Raw genomic sequence first — 19,517 nt, 5'->3', positions numbered from 1 at the left:
TTTTTGTCGTCGTTTTTTTGGGTGGGTGGTTTGTTATTTAACCGCAGGCTGCAGCAGCGTTCGCGTTGCCATCGTGCTGGTAACGCAGCTCCGTGCTCTGAGCTCCTCGTGTCCCTGCGGGCCGGGAGCTCCGTGGGCCGCTGGGTTCAGCGGGGACGCGAGTGGGCGCGGGGGGGGGGGGGGGCGGGGCCTCCTGGCCACGCACGTGCGCTACGTGCGGCGCCTGCTGCTGCGGCGGGGCCGCCCCTCCCCCTCCCCGAGCACCGCGGGGGGATGGGGGCGCCGCACCGTGCCCCGAGGGACAGCACACACACACACAGAACGCGCCCCGGTTCACGGGGGAGGGGGGGGGCCTCGCCGTACTCCCCGCGGGGGGAAGGGAGCCCCGTTAACCGCCGGTGCGGGGGGGGGGGGGGAGGGGCACCTCCCCGTGTTCTCTCAGGAGCGGGGGGGGCGCCCTCTTATCCCCGTTAACGGCGCTTGGGGGGGGGGAGAAGCTCCCCGTGCTCGCTCAGGGTCGGCGGAGGCGGTCCCCCATGTCCTCGGGCGGCGGGAGGACAATGGGGCCGCGGAACAAAGGGGCCGGGCCGGGGCTGCCAGGGGCTCGCGGCGGCCGTTCGGGGCCGGGCCCAGACAATGCGGCCGCGCGGAGCCGCGCGAACCCGCCCCGTCTGTGACGCAACAGCGGCGCAGCCAATGGCGGCGAGCGGACAGGCTCTTTAAAAAAAGAAGCGCCGGCCGGCGGTGGCTGTCAGCTGTGGCGGATCCCTCCGCGCATGTAAACAGAGCTCGGAGGGCCGCCGGCCCATGTGCCGCTCGCCGACGCAGAAGCGGCTTAACGGGCCCGGGCTGCGCTGCGGCCGCCGCGGCCCCGCCGGTGCATGAAGAGCGGCCCCCCGGCTCGGGGGCGGCCGTGCTGGGCACCGGTGCCGCCCGGGGTGGCGGGCGCGGGGCCCGAGAGCGCAGTGCGGGGCTGAGGGGCCTCCCCGAACCGGCGGTGCTGGGGGGAGCGGCCACGAGAGGGGCCCGAGTCCCGGGGCTGCGCACAAAGGCACTCGTGTGCGGGGGGAGCGCGGGGCCGAGACCCGGCCGGGCGGTGGTGCCGCCGGGCAGGCTCCCGGCGGGGGGGGGTGAGCGAGCGGCGGCTCCCGAGGTCCAGGTCCCTGCCGGCCCCTCGGCGCCGGGCGCGGGCAAGAGCCCGAGAGCAACACGGCGGGGCCGGAGTGGCCCCGCGCTGACCAGACCGGGCTCCGGCCCTCGGTGAGGGGAGCCGCGACCCGCTCTACCCCCCACCCCCCCCCGCCACCGGGTGGTCAGCAGAGCGCGGGCTGCCCCGGGGACACCGGGCCCGCCCCGGCCCCGACGCCCCCTCACAAAGGCGCGTGACGGGGCGGGGCGGCCACCGCCCCCTCCCCCCGCCCAGGCCGGGGCGGACTCTTTTTCTCTCGCGCTCTAGCTCCTTACCCCCCCCCACCCCCCTCCCGGCGGAGGCGCACGTCCCGTTCCAGCGGCGCTCGGCGGCCCAGCGGCTGTTGGAGGATTGTTCGGAGCGGCGGGGAGCGGCGGCGGGCGGCCCCTGGCCCGGGCCCGGGCCATGGCCGAGTTCCTGCCCCCGCCCGAGTGCCCCGTCTTCGAGCCCAGCTGGGAGGAGTTCGCCGACCCTTTCGCCTTCATCCACAAGATCCGGCCCATCGCCGAGCAGACCGGCATCTGCAAGGTGCGGCCGCCGCCGGTGAGTGCCCGCATGGCGCCGCCGGGGAACGGCCTTTGTGTGGCGGCCCGGCCCGCACCGGCGACCACCCGTCCCTTCTTCCCTCCTTCCCCCCCCCCCCCCTTCCTCGCCTGCCGCCGGCGGCCGCTCCGCTCCCCTCGGGCGCGCAGGTGGGGCCGGCCGGGGAGGGCAGGCGGGGCCGCCCCCTTTGCCGCTCTGAAGTTTCGACGCCCCCGGGCCGGGGCAGCGGGGCTGGAGGGCGACCGCCTGGCCGTCCGCTCCCGCAAAGTCGCTCCCAAGTGCCGGAGTTGCCCGGCAGAAAGTAGCCGGAGCGGCCGCCGGGTGCGAGCTGACCCGGCCGCACCGCGCTCCCCGCCTGGCCGGGCTCGGCCTCCTGCCCAGCCCCGCTGCTCGGCCCCCAAAAGTTACAAGTTGGCCGGGAGCGGCGGCGGGGGGCGAGCGGTCCCCCCGTGCCGAGCCCCAGAGGAGGCAGCTGCCTGGGTGTTGCCCTCCATGTTGGCATTGTGGTGGTGCAGGGCTGTGCAGACCTCTCCTCGCCCGCCCCTGGCCCCGCGGCGGCCTTCCTCCGGCCCTGCTCCTCCTCTGCCTCAGTTTTAATACAGGTAACTGCTTCCTCAAGTTGAACGCCACCAAACTCCGCAGCCGTGAGTTTGGCTGGTGGCTTTGCGAGCCGAATCCTAGACAGACATGGCCACCATTTTAGAATGCAATACACAGTGGGAAGAGTAATAAGCCTTCATCTTCATCATCATCACCTCGGCCGGTGCTGTAGTAAGCTCAAAATTGGGGTGTGAATTCTGATCTCCTTTTGTTGGTCGGCTCAATTTACTGAGAAATGCCATGAAGATCTTAGAACCATAGTTTGTGTAGTCAGAATTGTTAGTCCGTGTAAAGGGATAAACAACTGCACTGGTGAGGAGAGGGGCTTCTCATTGTAAAAATCTAATGAACAAGCGTGTGCGAATCATCTTTATTTTGAGTGAATTGCTCTTTCTCTAAGTGGAGGGTGGTGCGAGTCTGGGGTGGTGCAGCTGGCTTGAGGGTAGTTAACATGATGGCAACAACTAGAATGCTAAACTGAGAGCCTTCAATCTCATCCAGCAAGAGGCAAAGCTGACAAAACGTTTCTGCAGACCTAAGTTTTGTGAGTGAGACTTTGAGTTCAAAGAAATAATGTTCAGAAACACATGCTCCTTGGTTTCATGTTTTGATCATTGCCGGGACTCCTGTTGGTAACCATCCTTTTCCTTCCAAATTAAAATAGAAGTAACTTGCTGCGTTACTGTCTGAGATGGTAGAAATGTTTATAGCAGATTGAATAATGTGAATCCCATCAGAGAGGAAGATGTTTCTGTTCTCTGGAGGAAGAGTCCTGGTTTGCAGTGGTATGAACGCACCACAAGAACACTCTTGAATTTATATCTAGGTAGAATATGCCAGTGCCCCCTTTCATGCAGCATAGCCAAATGCTGACATAGTTAAGGGGGTAAGATGGTTTTCATTATACAGTCAATATTGAACTTGTGTAATATTTTTGAGTAGAATAATCTCTTTGGGTTGTATATTGTCAACAGTATTTCAGCAACTGCGTGCAGAAGAGGATTTTTATGAAGGTTTTTTTCTTTTGTGATTTGTTTTTAAAAAAATCTCATCTGTGTTTCTTGGCTGCTTGTGTAAAAAGCCCAAACCCTATAATAACGGCTTCTTGTAAGCAATATTAGCTGTTAGAGACTCATAAATGAATAGCTCTCCTAAGGAATGAATTACTTACTACAACTGCATTTTTGGCATGCTCTCATCCTCACTTACTAAAGAGCTAATATCTTTCTGTGTTTATGATCATACGTTTCACTGAACGTATTTAGAAGTAGGATGAAAATAGTTGGAGCTGCTGAGGGCTGAGCACTGAACAGTCGCATGAGGCCTGGCTTTCAGGAGAGCTCAGCTACCGTGGCTCTCACCTACCCTAGATAATTACTTGGATGACTTGTGCAAGTGCAGTTGTTCCTTCACCTAGAGCATAGAGGGAGCCCTTCCAGAGCTACCAGAAAAAGCCTTGGAGTTGACGTAGTTCCTGGCCTTCCTCCTGAAAACAGGAGACGCAATGAATGTTCAGTTATTGTTCTTTGCTATGTAATCGAATGGTTTATAATACTGTGAGCTACAAACTATACCGATCTTTTCATAAAATTGTATGTGTTGCAACCGAATGCATTGTTTAGCGACAGCTGAGGCTTGAAATCTTCGTTCATCCAAGTGAAGCTTTTGCCTGCGTTCTTAGTCCGATTACGTGCTGGTAAGCAGGGAGGCAGCACCATGAACTGTCAGGACCTGTACTGAAAAAGGAATTAAACATTTGATTGCATTATTTTAGCTTAAACTCTGCTGGATAATTATCAGCAGATGAATTTGTGCCTTTGTGTCTGAACTGCGATATGGAAATAACATCATGTGAACCTGGTGGTGCCCAACTGTAGCATCACAATTTGCTCATGAAGAAGTCCTTACTCCTAAGGTAGCTTTGATGTTTTGGCACTAGACCACAAAGAGGAGAGCTCCTGGTTCTCTGAAGGACCAGGGACATCTTTTTCTCTGGTACCTTTCTGCTAGCATTAGCTGGGCACCAGGTCAGCTTGGAGCAAACCACGTCTGTGGTGGCTTCTCTTGTGTGGCAGGTTTCAAGGACAGTGAACTGCTTTTGGGGGGGAGGTGGGTATCAAGGCATCTGACATACTGTAGGCATTTGGGTGGAAGATAGTGGATTCTGGGTGATCGTTGCATGTTCACAGGATGAAAGAATGTCCAGGAATATAACAGGAGGTATAATTTCTGCATAGCAGTTTCCATTTGAGCTCTTGAGAGAAGCTGCTTTTCCCTCTTCATTCCAGTTCAGTTTGTTCCAGTCATCACTGATGACTTAGTTTTGCTCTTATTTGGGTGAGTCTGGGATATGGCAATGACTGTCTTGCAGAGGGTGCAACAATAACCGCATTCACTGATGCTGTTCTGTATGACATGGGAATGCAAAGCGAAGGCATTTGTCAATAGTCTTGAGCATAAGTTGACAGTCCCATTGGCAGTAAAGTGATCAGATGAGGTATGGGGCTTTACCAGCGACGGTTGCTTCTGGCAGTTACGTGCTACGTAAATTAGAGATGCTTCAACTCTTTGCTGCTGAACTGAAGGTGGGGAGCTGGGTGCAGAACAACTGGTGGTGGCAAACAACTTGTTTGCAGGCCGTCATGTGCTGTCTCGTAGTTAGGATTTTCTTCTATGAACGGAAAACATCCTTTATTAGGATTTCTTTATTTAAATGGTAATTGGAACGGGTGGTTTATTCCAAAGCTTGGCATGTCAAGTGGTGGCGTTACAGTCTGGAAGATCTTATGATAGCTCTGCAAACTATGGGGGACATTTAGAGAAATGAAATGAAGTATCGTTTGAGTAATACCATTGTTATTTGAAGTAAGTAGTTAATAGTGATTAATGAAAGCAAACAGTTGTAATAAATTTGAAGTCTAGCTTCAAGAATGAAAGGTAAAATGTAAAGCATATGATAAGCTTCTTGCTTCAAGTTGTTCTTGAGAATGGGCTCTTCCTTCTGCTTCGTTGTATAGTTGCTTTGCTGCCATGAAGAAATAGCTAATAACAGTTACCTAAATCTTATTTACCACATTAATCTGTTTCAAAATATACAGTATTGTACAATATACTAGAAACATAGTAGTTTTCCCATGGCCAAACATTAAAATTGAGAAAATTCAGGCTGAATTTCATTGCTTTAAGTAAGGTGAATAGGGAGAAGTACGGTTAAGGCCTCCAAGTAACCCTTAAGTCTGCCCTGATAAAAGTAAGCGTTTTAAGATCAGAAAGTCTGTGTTAATATAGCTGAAATCTTGAAGGAATTGACACTGGATTCTCTAAATTGTTGACACACATTTTTCAGTCAATCCTGGAATACTGGAAAACTTTTGAGATTAATTAACTTAATTATGGGTTTAAATTCTGTATGGGTGCAGTTGTTGTTGACCACATCTCACTCCAGGGTAGAAGAATGACTGGTACAGTCTTGAATAGGAACTTGAAAGGTGATAGTATGAAATACGATTGTATGAAAACTGGCGTTGTCAAATCAGTTTTATTGTTTTCTATGAGGCTGTGTATTTGGTTAAGTCAGTTGTGTTGTCATGATCCGAGATCTATAAATTAATTGTGTTTCAGTATTCTAATTATAATTATTGTTGTGCAAAATTGATATCATGCTGAAGGAATCACAAATTATTTCAACTATTAATGAGAATTTGTAATGAAGGATATGTTTTTAATGGTCTTTCAGAACCTCAAGCCAAGGGTATCTAATTTTCATTAAAAGTCTAGAAGAACAAAAGAAATAATTCCATACAGATCGCAGGTTTATGGCGGGTAGCTCATTGTTGCAGAGGGATCCCGATTGCCTAATAAACAATGGGTGTTATGAAACAGTGATCACTTCAGTAGGACTCGATGTGAGCTTTTGCATTTAGGAACAAAGGAGCATAGGGCAGTCTTAGAGGAGGGAGGGTTGTAGAAAAGTAACTGTGGGTCCTTGTGGAATCCAGTGTAACGGTAGAATGGATACTTCGGCTAAACCAGCGAATGCAGCTCTTGAGTTTTTTACTAAAAAATAGGATGATTTTACCTCTGGTAGCATGAGAGTAGAAAATACTGCATTCAGAATACTGCTCTCATTTGAGAATTTTGAAAAGATATGACAACTAGAGAGGGTATGGAGAAGTGTCAAGAAAGTTCTGCACAAATTTTGCAAAATTTGATCTGAACAAAACTTGAGTGGTGAAACCTAAAGGCACAGGGCTTCCGAGAACTGCAGCTGCTGCTCCAGGGACGTTTTTTCAGGAGCAACGTTGATTTAAACAGTGTCTGTTCAGGCTGCTCATTCAGCTGCTTGCTTGATTTATTTTCATTTTTATGGAGAAAAAGAAAACACAAAGCTAACCAAACCCCTTCGTTAAACTATGGACTGAATTCAGTTCACTTTTGGAGCAACTTTGTTGAGGGTTCTGGCAATCTCCCGGTCCTGAAGTTGTAAAACACACCACCGCTAAAACAGGAATTAATGCAGAGAATTGTTAGACTTTGTCCCAAACAGGATGTTGATCGTGGTGATCCCTCTGATTTGATAATACACAGAGGCTCAGTCACTTGATTTTATCAAAAAGAAAACAGAGAGATAACTCGATTACAATACGTAAGTGAGCTTCATAGGGAGAAAATCGTGGTCTGTCAGGCTCGATGAGAAGCGCTTGAGCCGCTGGCTCCTGTTCGGCACAAGCCAGGCTGGCTTGAATTGGGTAACAGAGCGTGCGTTTTTAACTGTGAGGGCGATCAGCTGTTGGGGCAAAAATGAAGGTGGGGGGTGGATTTGGTCCTTTATGGCACTTTGGGGTCAAGAATGGGCGGGTTTTTGGGAAGAGATGTTTTAGTGCTGAGGTTCCTGTTCACATGCTGTCAAATTCTAGTGAAGAAAAATGGATCACTCACCAAAGCTCGTTAGGAAGTTTTTACTTTAAATGAAGAATTTGCTGTGTTCAGTACAGGGGTTGTGCTGTGAAATTGGGTAAATTCAGAGTCGGTTATTTACTGGTTTCCTCTGATCTTTAACTATCAGGAAAATGTGAAAAAGGAGTACGGTTTTAGTAACGGCAGCTGCCATGCACAGCGCTGCTGCAGTCACTGGGGGTATGGTGTCTGCGCTTCAGAAACACTGAAACATTGGAGTGTGCTCAAAGGATGAGGAGAGAATATCCTCTCCTCCACTCGGCCTCTTCCAGTGAGGGGTTTCAAACACTCTACTTAGCTCATTGAAAATTTAAGATGAAACAATTTAGCCTGGAACTCTCTGTATGGGGCAATAGTAGCAGCAGGTTTGGGGAGGTTTTGTAGTTGTTTAATTTGAGATAAATAGTGTCAATTAGCTAAAAGCTGAAACTAGGGTTTCAAACTAAACCCAACTCCATTCCCCAGCATTGAAACTAAAGCTGCCAGGGAATGGCACTAATCTGTGCCTGCGTATCCATTGGGATGCGCTTTCTGTCGAGCCCAAATGACTGAGTTGTGTCTGGGAGCTGCTGGGGGCAATGCTGTGCCTGTGTTCGGGAGACCAGGTTGAATGTTTTTAAAAACCAGGGAGAACTTCTGGGATCATACAACCTGCCACTGTTACGTGTCTGAGTAAATGCTCTTTGCTGAAAGTAGGTGCTTTACAAGTGAAAATCTGAGCAGCTTGAATGGAGACGGATGAAGCCAGCAGCATTGTCCGTAGCTGTTCTGCTGCTGTTCTGGGGTGGCTGTTACATTCAGATCTTTTCTTAATCTGAGTTACATTGGGATTAAAATTGGGATTCGAAAGCTGCCGGTTACAGCTCCAAAGAGGGCACAGACTGTCTCCCGGGGCTGTGATGGGAGAGCTGCAGAAACACTCTGCGCTGACCCTGCCGCTCTCTGGGAACGTACTACAGGATCAGACCAAAGGTCCGTCGGCATCGTGCTATAGCTCTTGGGGCCTGGTGCCCGTGAACGCTGACGGCTGAGCCCGGCCCCAGTACGGATGGATGCTTTGCTTCGAGGTCTAGGTCGCTGCCTCCAAAATGAATCGGAGATCCTGGGTTCCTTGCCAGCGTGCTGACCCCAAGGCCCTGTGTATCTGCAGCTGTTTGTGCCGTGCTGCTGGTACATTGCTTATTCGTGCCTGGTGCTGCCAGAGCCTCTGTGTCTGTTCTTGCATGCAGTTGCCTCCGTGGAGAGAAGACTGGTACCTCCTGTATGTAAACCCTGGTACCTGTTTTGTGTTGATGTTCAAACCCTATGTATAGTTTCTGTCCTCTGCCTTTGGGTCTCAAGGAGCAGCCAGCTCTGGTGCTTGAGAATCATCTCAGGTTTACCTGATCTTTTATTTCTCTCCAAGTTTGGAGCTGGCACAGAAATGCTGGGATCTAGAGAGGTAATTTCCATTGCAAGCTCATCTTTGTCTGTGGTTCTCAAATGGGAAGGATTTGTGGTTGTGTTTTCTCCTTTGCTAGTCTGTAGTACATGAGCCCAGTTTTGTTTCAAATGAGAAATACTCCACCAAGCTTGTATTATTGAAGAGTTTTACGTGTAAGGTATCCAGCTGCACCCAGGGTCCCTTCTTAGCACGGAGGAATTCAGTGGTTTTGTTGGAAAAATCACCTACACTCAACCAGGCAAGGACCATGTCACCACAAACTAGGTTAGCTGATGATTGGAGTTACCAACTAATGTTAGCCTTTTAACAGGGTCAGAGGGGGATTAGTTCCTGTCCAAAAGGAAGCTTTGTGGATGACCCGCTGACACTGCTGGGGCGATAAATGGTGATGCACATCAGTTTTACATAGATTCTGCTATCTGAGTTTCTTTTGAGTGTGTTTTTAATGTAGTCATAAAACCATGAGACTAAAAGGGACCTCCTGAGTCACCGAGTCTGCTCCCTGCCTCTTGAGGCAGCAATCACATAACACCTCTGCAAAGGCAAGATCATAGATCTGGGAACAAAGAATGTAGGTCACGCTCGCAGGGTGGGCATCCTGGGAAGCAGGGAATTACTATAGTTAACTGAATGAATATGTGTTTCTCCGGCAAGAATTGCTAAGATATTCTTTTGGATCTTACTATGAGACGCTGTCTAGCAAAATAATGAAAGTGATGTCTTTTTTTGTGTCTGACATTGGAGAGATTGCAACTAAAATGCTACTTGCGGTTTTCAAAAGATGTTGAAAAAATGGGAGAGGTTTCAGAAAAAAGCCTGAGGAAAATCTTTATTTGTGGGGCTGGAAAGCTGGTCCTGTAAAGAGAAGAAAAAAGATATTTGTTCATTGAAAAATGCCTTGAAACATTGCTTGCAGGAAGTGTTCATGAATAGCTTCTTGGACAGTAAGCAATACTTGATTAAAGATGAGGATAAAGGGAAAAAGAAAAGTTGAAGCTAACTAACCTGTAGAACAGCTCACCAGTGACAGTGGTAACTTCTTGTTCACTTGAATTCAAGGGGTTGGGGGTGGTTAAATTTTAATTAGAGGGAGTTTGGATAAGGTGCAAGGTTTACCAGCTGAAATTACATGAAGCCTGCTGTTCCTGTAATGACGAGTCTGAAGGAGGAATATAGAAATACTGTAGAAATAGTTCCCCTGACCATTTGTAGTTTGCATTACTACTTGAAATATTAACGTGATTCTTGGAGTATGCCTTCTGCACAGCTGGATTTGTCTATGAAGTTTATAGAAGGTTTGAAATTTTGATGTCAGTCTCATTTTTTTGCATGGATTTGTATTCAGGTTTATTCTGCTAGGTCTGGTTAACAAATACATCCCAACATAGGCAAATGATGTTGCATGTCTTGCAGGCTTCTAACGATAATGTCTGGATGCTAAAAAGCAACAAACTCATTTCTGATGAAGAGGTGGTGTAAAAACTCTGTATTTTTTAGGAAATTCAGGTTTTCTTGCTTTTTATGTGGTGGTTTGAAAGAAACTTAAATTGATCTTTTTTGATTTTATTTATTTCTTTTTTTTTTTTTTTTTTAAAAAGGGGAAATCCAGACCAGTTGCTTTTGCGGACCTTGCAAGCGCATGCTGGGTGGAAATGGCAAGTCTCGCAGGTTTCCCAGACACAAATGTAAGGGAAGTGGGCCTGTAGAGTTGGTTTGTGTGGTTTGCTCTTCCTCGGTGAAGCTGGTGGTGCGGATCAGCTGCTCTGCAGAATTAGCCTTGCCAGGGAAAGCTCCCTCTTGCGGTGCTGCTGCATTCCCAAGGTGCATAAAGGCATTGCTTTCAAAACACCGATGTCTCTTAATGCTCCTTTTAATGAACATTGCGTTTATCTTAATAAGTTGTGCTTCAAAATGTATGCAAGCTTTTTGCTGAGTCAATAATAGACTTATTAGAGAAGGGTTGAAAGCATCTTGTTTAGGAATTGAGGAACTTGCCATACCCTGGAATATAAGACAATAAATATTATTCTCATCGGCTATTTCAACTTGGAGTAGTTCAGATGGTCCAAAATGAACCGTTTGTGACTTTAAAATGAATCAGTGATAGTCAGGGTGGCCTGTTTACTGCACCTGCTGTAATTTCTCCGGATGGTGAATGGCTATGTATCGGTGGCTAACGTCATGTGAAACGGTTTGTGATAAATGAGATGTGCATTAGTGTGTTTCTAAAGTCAGAAATCTTTTTATAACAATCTAATATGACCTCTTACATAATACATAGCATGCATTTCCCTCTGCTCTACGTGCTTAAAAATATCAAAAGCCAGAGTAAATCCAGGGTTACCTCTCATTAAGCCAATTCACCGTATCTCAACAGAAGTTCTTGCAGTGGCTTTCTCCTTGCTAAAAGTTAAACACTTTTAAGACTGTTAAATTTTTATTTCTAGTTGACGGACCCAAGACTGAAAAGCTGTCTCCTGAAAGTCCTGTATTGAACAGATTGAATTTCCAAAGCTTTTCTTTGTAAAATAGCTGAGGTACCATCAAAGGGTTCTGGTGTGTGTAGTGTTCATTCAGTATCATTAAACTTAAAAACTGCAAGGTGTAGAAACTACCTGTTGTGGAAGCTTGGGTGTCTGGAGCCGTGTTACTTTTTTTCCAATGAACTAGATAACTAGTGCTTTGCTAGAGCAAGCGTCTTTGGCCGAAAAGGAAAGAATTTCCCAAAATGTGTGCCAGTCAGTAATAAATAGGAGATGTATGGAGCTAACCAGCCAATTCTGGAGGAGCGTGTTTCAGTACGCCACGTTGCGAATGAGGTATTTCTGTAAGATAATGCATGTAATCTTAATTTTTTTTCATAGCTGGAGGGGGACAAGCTTGCTGCTGTCCTGTCTGAAGGCAGGCTGCTTTCTAGCAGTGGGTCCTAAGTCTGTATCCGTCCTGGGAACGCCTGTGTCTTTATTTCTTTAAGATTGAGCGGGAGCTGGAACCTGTAGGAACAGGTGGGAATGCTGTTCCTCCTGTTGTGCCCCAGTGGCACGCAGGCTTTCCTCCGTGCCAGGGATGTGCAGCCCAACCAGGAGACTCTCCTGCATTCCCCCCGCCCCCCTCCTTTGGCTTTACTGACGGTCTGCAGCTACTTTATCTGCAAGCGATAGCCCTGAAGGACAGCATCAGAGGTAGGATCACTGCCTGTGCGAGCTGAGTTCTTGCTCCTGTTCTTTTTATTCCTGTCTCTTGTCTTCTGCAGATCCTTATTACGGGATCCTGGTTTAGGTTAATGCATGGCCCACCTGGCGACAGCCTTGGCTCATTACTTGGCTAAGCAGTCAGCCAGCACATGCCTCTCTGTTTTAATTTACTCTCTCAGCCTAAGCACAGTGCTTAGGGTCTTACAGTTCTCCTTTGGCAATGTCATCCCCAGCATGTCCCAAGGGTGGTGTCTGTCCTCTCCTGGTTTGGGTACCTGTCTTCTGTCTCTCTTCACACACAGAGCAAACTCCAGACTTGTGACTAATGTAACAAATTGGTTCAGCTTGAAAGTCAGATTTGTCATGTTGAAGTACGGCACTTCAAATCTTGCCCTAAATGTTCCCAGTCATGTTTCTCATCCTACAGTTTGGGAGGCACGAATTATTCGGCAGATACCAGAACGTTACAAAAGAACGTCAAATGTTTCCTTCATCAGACTGGCTATTCTCATTGCATTTGGTGTTCTGGCAAATAAAAATGTAGGATTGATTTTATCTAGTTGTTTAAGAACATCATGCCATTGGACACCAGTCTTAGTCCTGTGGTTAAAAGAACAAAAACGATTGAGAAGCATGTCACATTGGTTGAGGATTGACCATCCTCTTGATAATTGGTCATCTTGATCCCCCTATTGTCATCTAACTTGCAGTTCAAGTTTTAATGTCAACCTTGCCAAGTTTTGATGTGCTGAAACTGCCTTGTAGGATCAGAAAACTTGAGAGGTCTGGATTAGTCAATGTATGTTTGATAAAATGTGTAGATCGGTGTCTGTCCGTGTTTGCTCTTCAGGTTTTCCACACTTTCGGTTACTCCTGCATCCCTCCTCTGTTCTTGTGAAAATACCTGATTCTGCCTCAGGCTTGCTCTAGTGACAAGGGGGGATGTCCCAACTAGAATTGTGCCTGGGTGTTTGTATGTAAGCTAATTGCTCTGCATATCCTTTATGGTTGTTTTTGACACTAATTTTCATATTAAGTATGTCTGCTAAAATAACAAATACTCTACTTATGATGCTGGTCTTACTTCAGTTGCCTTAGTCCACAGGCATTGAGTAAATGTTCTTTTTCCTGGTAGAAAGCTCTTGTCTTACTCCACTATCAGTAACTCTCATGCACGTTATCTTCATTTTGTAATTAGTGATAATAAGATAGCTTTATATGTAATAAATTACTGTCAAGTTGAAATCAAATCTAACTTGGTTTAGTGAAGCTGTGTATTGCCAAACCAACTACATGTGATAGATGTCAGAGATCTAAAAGATAAAATTGCTTTATAGTTGTATTTATAAATAACACTACCAGTTGCAGGTATTTTGTCAAAGTAATAATGATCTTTTTAAATTGGTCATATTCCAGCTGTTCCTGAGTGTTTGCAGACAAGGAATTAAGAAAAGAAGCTTTCATTTCTGGTTTTTAGTATAGCTGCTGTTTGTTTTGGAGACTAGCGTTCATGAGTGCTAACTACTGCATTTGTCCTTCATGAGCACGTGAAGTCTCTGCTATCAAACGTTAGTCTTCCTGATCAAGGCAGGCATTACAGTTTGGATCATGGTTTATGAAACTTGGCTTTGTTCTGTGTTTTGCATGGTAACGATACTGAATTTGTTGAGTGACATCTTATCTCAAAGTTGTGACTGAGTCTGTTACTCTGGTTTAAAGCCCCAGGTGGGTTTGACTTCCAGGGAGTTCTCCTTTTGCTGTCCGGCAGACAAAACCCTCGGCTCTCGTACAGTCCCCATTTGGGAGTGGGCTGGTGGTGGTTGGTGTGAGACTGGGGCAAATGGGCTGTGCAGCACCTTGAGCTGGGTGCGTGGGGAGGGAGAAGATGGACTGACTGGGTCTGCAACTGAAGGCTTATCTTTGGGGACAGGTCCTTAGTTCCAGAATGTAATTTATTTAGTGGTTTCATTATCTGTCTATTTGAAAGGGGTAGACAATGAAGCTTACTCGGCATCTCTTATTGTTCCTGCTTTCCAGGCTTGTTCAACATGAAGTAGTTTGGAAGCAGCAGTAGACCTCGCCTGGAAGCGTGATGGGGTGCGATGGCTGACAGGTTGAGGTGCTGCGCAGCCGCTATGCTGGAAGGGCACATGCCTTACAGATTAGTGCTGAGGAGGGCTTGGGAACCATGAGGCCTCTTCCATGCTTTGGGCTCACCTGGCTTTTGACTGTCATATGGACAAGTTTCCTTCATTTTCCTGGTCTTTTGATGAAGCTCTTCTGTTTTTGCAGGACTGGCAGCCTCCATTTGCATGTGATGTCGATAAGCTTCACTTTACACCAAGGATCCAGAGGCTCAATGAACTAGAGGTAAACTGTAAAGCTGAACATTGCTTCTGCTCCAAAATGTTTAAATATTTTTTTGAGATGGTGTTTTCCAGTGGTTTGACCATAAGCTGTGTTTGACTTGAGCTGAGAGCACTCAGGACTGCTGAACATCAGTTTTTAATTAGTACAGAAATTCATCTGTTTCAGAATCTTGTTGAAAACATGCCAAGCATGAAAAGTAAAGTTAATGCTCAATAAAGGAACATAATTCAGGCCTCTTCCACACAGAGGCGCTTATAAGTGGTTAAACTCAAATTCTGAAGTGCCATAGATTTTTGTCTGCATTTTGCACATACAGCGTCTTTTAAAAGTAGAAGAGATGAAACATTTACAGAGCACTTTAAAAATAACAAGCCGTTGAGAAGAAACAATTACAAAATCTGGATTCAGTTGGTGGAAATTTGCTGTTTGCAAGCACTTTCATTCACCGCTTTCATGAATTCAGACTAGAAGAAGGGAGCGGTGAGGAGTCCTGCTTAGCTCGCTACTGGTACTGATTGGAATGACGGTGACTCTTTGCCTGCCTGATTTTTCTTGTGATGTTTGCTTTCTAAAGTCCTGGTGTGGTGACGTGAAGCGCCGGGGTAAGGGTTCCAGCGCTGGCTTCGGATGCTGAGAGAGTGATTTGTGCGGACACAAGCTGGTTCAGAGCTCTCTGGAGTTTAAGAACAAGCTGGTCTGTATGGACATGGCCGTTTTGACCTTGAAAATAAAACATGTGAAGATGTTAAGTCTAAGCTACTACTCTTTAACATAGCACCAGTCCAATTACCTTGCTGTTTGAATTGCTGTGCAGACAGACGCATTGGCTTTCCCTGCCCTGACGGGTTTGTATCCATAAAAATGAAACCAGTGCAGTTGGGAGTGAAAAGGGATAACAGAATCCCCCTTTTTAATTTTTTTAAAATAAGCCATAAATATTGGTTTATTTTTGGTTTATTACAAATAAACCAAATTAATAAATGTAATACTTCATTACAATGTAATAAATCCTAGCAATGCAGCTAGTTTAGGTGGTTTTTAGCAGTAATAACTCATTGCTTGTCTGTTCTCAGGAAGTACTTTTCTAAATGCAGTAAAAGTTAACAGTAAGTGACTTGAGGGAGGACTGGTGGTATCTGTATGGAATTTTTTTCCCTGCATATGACAAGAGAGAAAAATGCAGAATTACACTTGCAAATGGAAAAGCCAGGCAGGCAACTGAGGCTGCAACATTATAAACACTGGGATACCAAAGATAATCTGCGTTTAGCATGCAATTCTATTTTTTTACTTTTATTTCAGGCCCAAACTCGTGTAAAGCTGAATTTTCTGGACCAGATTGCAAAGTTTTGGGAGCTTCAAGGATGTACGCTGAAAATTCCACACGTGGAGAGGAAGATCTTGGATTTATTTCAGCTTAATAGAGTAAGACTGTTACAAGGGAGAAACTCATCCTACTGTTACCTCAGTTTCTGGGATGATACCACAATTGTTCAAGGGAGACTTTGTGGTGTATCTAAGCTGAAAAGCTGAAAAAAGTATTACTTTGTTTAACCTAGCATAGCTAATGAGACAAAAATAGTAAGAAATGTAATATCATGGGAGTTTTCATGTGAGCTAGGAGATGAAATTAAATTTCAAGCTCTTCTTTAAAATCAATCTTGGATACAAACTGGTCAAGAATAAACTTAGGCTTAACTGCAGAAAGCTTCTGAACAATGACAGCAGTGAGAAAAACATTTTTCCATTAGTAATATGGAAGAAAAGAATCCAATTACTTTTAGGATGAAGTTTGTTAAACTTCTGGAGAAGTTTATGTAATCTGATAGTAAGGGGTGGGATTCACTGACCCCAAGGATACATTCTCTCTGGGTTTTTATGTTTAGGGTAGTTTTTCTTTGCTTGCTTTAGAGCCTATTTCATGGTACTTGTTCCAGTGAGAAGAACTGATTATACTGTGCTAGAAGGATGCGTTTGAATACAAAGTGGAGGCATGACAAATTACAGCCAGACAAATTCTCAAAAGTAGGCTGAGTTACTGTTTGGTCACCTAATACAGGTGCTGACTTGTTTGCAAAGTAATTCAAGAAGTTTAGAATTCCTGAATAGGTTATACGTATTCCAGTTGTTGCTTTTAAACAACTTTTATGTTTTGTGTTTTTCTAAATCTATACTTTTCTGGTTTAAAATAGCAATTGTGGTGTTGTCTTGCCTTTTAAACTAGCAATGCTTTCCTTAAACACTGATAATTTTAGTATTAAATATATGACCATTTTGTTTTTGCTTTTTAGCTAGTTGCAGAAGAAGGAGGATTTGATATTGTTTGCAAGGAGAGAAAATGGACCAAAATAGCCACTAGGATGGGATTTGCTCCAGGCAAAGCTGTGGGTTCACACATCCGTGCACATTATGAGCGCATTCTCTATCCTTACAACTTATTCCAGTCTGGAGCAAGCCTATTGGTAAGCTACACTGAAGCTAACTGAAGTCCAGTTTAGCAGCCAGTCTGTTATTTTTTTTTAATTGATGGAACATTTCCAAAGACCGCATTTATGGCAAGCAGGTGACAAGAGGCAGGCTGTGGTGTTGGTGAAAGCTGCAGGCAAACTTTTAATCAAAAGTAAAGATTTTAGAATTACTCTTTAAGGTAGCCTCTTAGTGACTGCTTTGAATACTACCTTTTTGTATTTTCTCTACAGTTTACAGAAGCCTCGTGATAACGGACTTTCAGACTTCCTATAACAATTTCTTTAATGCTGTTTTGTCGAATGCCAAATACTACTATATTCACAGATCAGTATAGGTCCATCTCTGATAGAACAAGAGTGCTGTGGGTCAGTATCGCTTGCACATAGAGTGGCTGAGGAACTGTATCAAACCATGGCAGATTTGTGGCAGTAACCCAGCTCACTCTCACTAAGGGTGTCCAAGTTCAAGAATGCTTCATGGATATTGCAGCGTGGGTAACAGTACTTGTGACTTTTTTTCAAGCTTAAATCTTCCATCTTTCCTGCTTATATTTGGCCATTAAAACAAAATTCAGTTTGGTTGAGAGTGGAAGCAACGTAATGCCTAATGAAGAAGAGGGCTTTTCTTTTAGAGCAGTAGTCACTTATTTGGAAAACCAAAATAGGTTGCAGTTGCCAACATCTATTTTTATTTATTAGAAATACTCTTACTATGATGATCTTTCAGAGAGAGGAGTGTTGACCTTTTTTTTTTTTTTAAGCAATACAAGCCCTAATCCTGTTACAAGCATGTGTATCTGTCTCTACAGAAATCAACACTAGCCTTTTACCTAAAGCTGCCAAAGTGAGGGAGGGATTTGAAATAAGTCAAGAAAGGTTGGAATTGAAGGCTTTTTCCTTAGCTAGTGTGGTGGGTTGACCCTGGGTGAGGGCCAGGTGCCCACCAGAGCTGCTCTTTCACTCCCCTCCTTCACTAGACAGGGGAGAAAAGGTGCAACAAAAAGCCTGTGGGTCGAGATAAGGACAGGGAGAGATCACTCACTAATTATCATCATGAGCAAAACAGACTGAATTTAGAGAGGGAATTCATCTAATTTATTACTAAGCAAAACAGAGTAGAGGAATGAGAAATAAATCCAAATCTTAAAACACCTCCCCCCACCCCTCCCATCTTCCCGGGCTCAACTTCACTCCCGGCTTCAACCTCCGCCCCACTCAGCGGCACAGGGGGACGGGGAGTGGGGGTTACGGTCAGTTCCTCACGCGGTGTTTCTGCCGCTTCTTCATCGTCAGGGGGAGGACTCCTCTCATCGTTCCCCTGCTCCAGCATGGAGTCCCTCTCATGGGAGACAGTCCTTCATGACCTTCCCATGGGCTACAGTCCTTCACGAACTGCTCCAGCGTGGGTCTCTCCCACGGGGTGCAGACCTTCAGGAGCAAACTGCTCCAGCGTGAGGTCCCCCACGGGGTCACAAGTCCTGCCAGCAAACCTGCTCTGGCGTGGTCTCCTCTCTCCACGGGGCCGCAGGTCCTGCCAGGAACTTGCTCCAGCATGGGCTTCCCACGGGGTCACAGCCTCCTTCAGGTGTCTCCACCTGCTCCGGTGTGGGGTCCTCCACGGGCTGCAGGTGGAATCTCTACACCCCCTCATCCTCCTGCCATGGACTGCAGGGGGACAGCCTGCTTCACCATGGTCTTCACCATGGGCTGCAGGGGGATCTCTGCTCTGGCACCTGGAGCACCTCCTCCCCCTCCTTCTGCACTGACCTTGGTGTCTGCAGAGTTTCTTACATCTTCTCACTCCTCTCTCTGGCTGCAAAAGTTCTCTAGCTGTTTTTCTCTTTCTTAAATATGTTATGACAGAGGTGCTGATTGGCTTGGCCTTGGCCAGCGGCGGGTCCGTCTTGGAGCCGGCTGGTATTGGCTCTGTCAGACACAGGGGAAGCTTCTGGCAGCTTCTCACAGAAGCCACCCCTGTAGCCCCACCACCACCAAAACCTTGCCTTGCAAACCCAACACAGCTAGTGATGATCAGTTTTCAGTGAAGAAGAGCTAGATTCTGCAAACCCTTCAGAAAAAATAATTTAACTTGTGTAGGTTTGAGTTTTTGCAAACGGAGCGAAATATAGTTGAAGGAAACTGCTGTATCAAAAATATTTTGCTTTGACTCAGACACGTTGATGTTAAGCAATGGAAAGCAACACCATTTTCTGAAGGCATTTCATTGAAAACTTTGCATTTTTATTAGTTCTCAAAATGTGGATTCTCGTTTTTTTGAAGGCGACGTGTTTTGTGACACCTCACTTTGTTTTCATATTTGTGAGATGCAATTATACAGGGAAAGATCTAATAAAAAGTTGGAAAATAGTTCATGTGGTACTGCACTCTCCGTGCCGGTGTCTGTCATGCAGTTGATGTTTACGTTCATGGCTTTCTCAGTAGTGAACCCTTTTAGGAAAAAAAAGCATTCTCAAATGAGGTCACGCTTCTGTCTTTTGCAGTGGGCACCTGATATTTGTTCCAAACTGATGTATTTAGTGCATGCAGTTCTGGAAAAGCTACGTTAACTTCATTTTTTAACTCTTCCCCCCCAAAAGCTATTAAATTATTTCCTTCCCATATGTGGCAGAGATGTGTATTTTCAATTAACGGAGAGAATCCATAGAAATATGTTGAGTTTAGGTCACTCTTCACTCTAAGATTTTTTTTTTTTTTTTCTTCCTGACAATGTTGTCTTCCAACTGAGTTTGTTT

General features: G+C 46.1%; 1 protein-coding gene across 1 annotated transcript in view; it reads left to right on the top strand.

The window, feature by feature from the left end:
- The first annotated feature begins 789 nt into the window (after positions 1 to 789).
- KDM5B (lysine demethylase 5B) overlaps positions 790 to 19,517 on the top strand; it is a 57,988-nt gene continuing 39,260 nt past the window's right edge. The window contains exons 1-4 of the mRNA XM_075775856.1: positions 790 to 1,732; positions 14,219 to 14,296; positions 15,599 to 15,721; positions 16,588 to 16,758. Of these exons, the coding sequence (XP_075631971.1) occupies positions 1,595 to 1,732; positions 14,219 to 14,296; positions 15,599 to 15,721; positions 16,588 to 16,758 (510 nt within the window). The 5' untranslated portion in view covers positions 790 to 1,594. The remainder of the gene's footprint in view (positions 1,733 to 14,218; positions 14,297 to 15,598; positions 15,722 to 16,587; positions 16,759 to 19,517) is intronic.

Source organism: Balearica regulorum, chromosome 25 (genome assembly GCF_011004875.1).
Source record: "Balearica regulorum gibbericeps isolate bBalReg1 chromosome 25, bBalReg1.pri, whole genome shotgun sequence".
Taxonomy (NCBI): domain Eukaryota; kingdom Metazoa; phylum Chordata; class Aves; order Gruiformes; family Gruidae; genus Balearica; species Balearica regulorum.
Note: the sequence above shows the minus strand (reverse complement) of the source record. Positions and strands in the feature narration are given on the sequence as shown.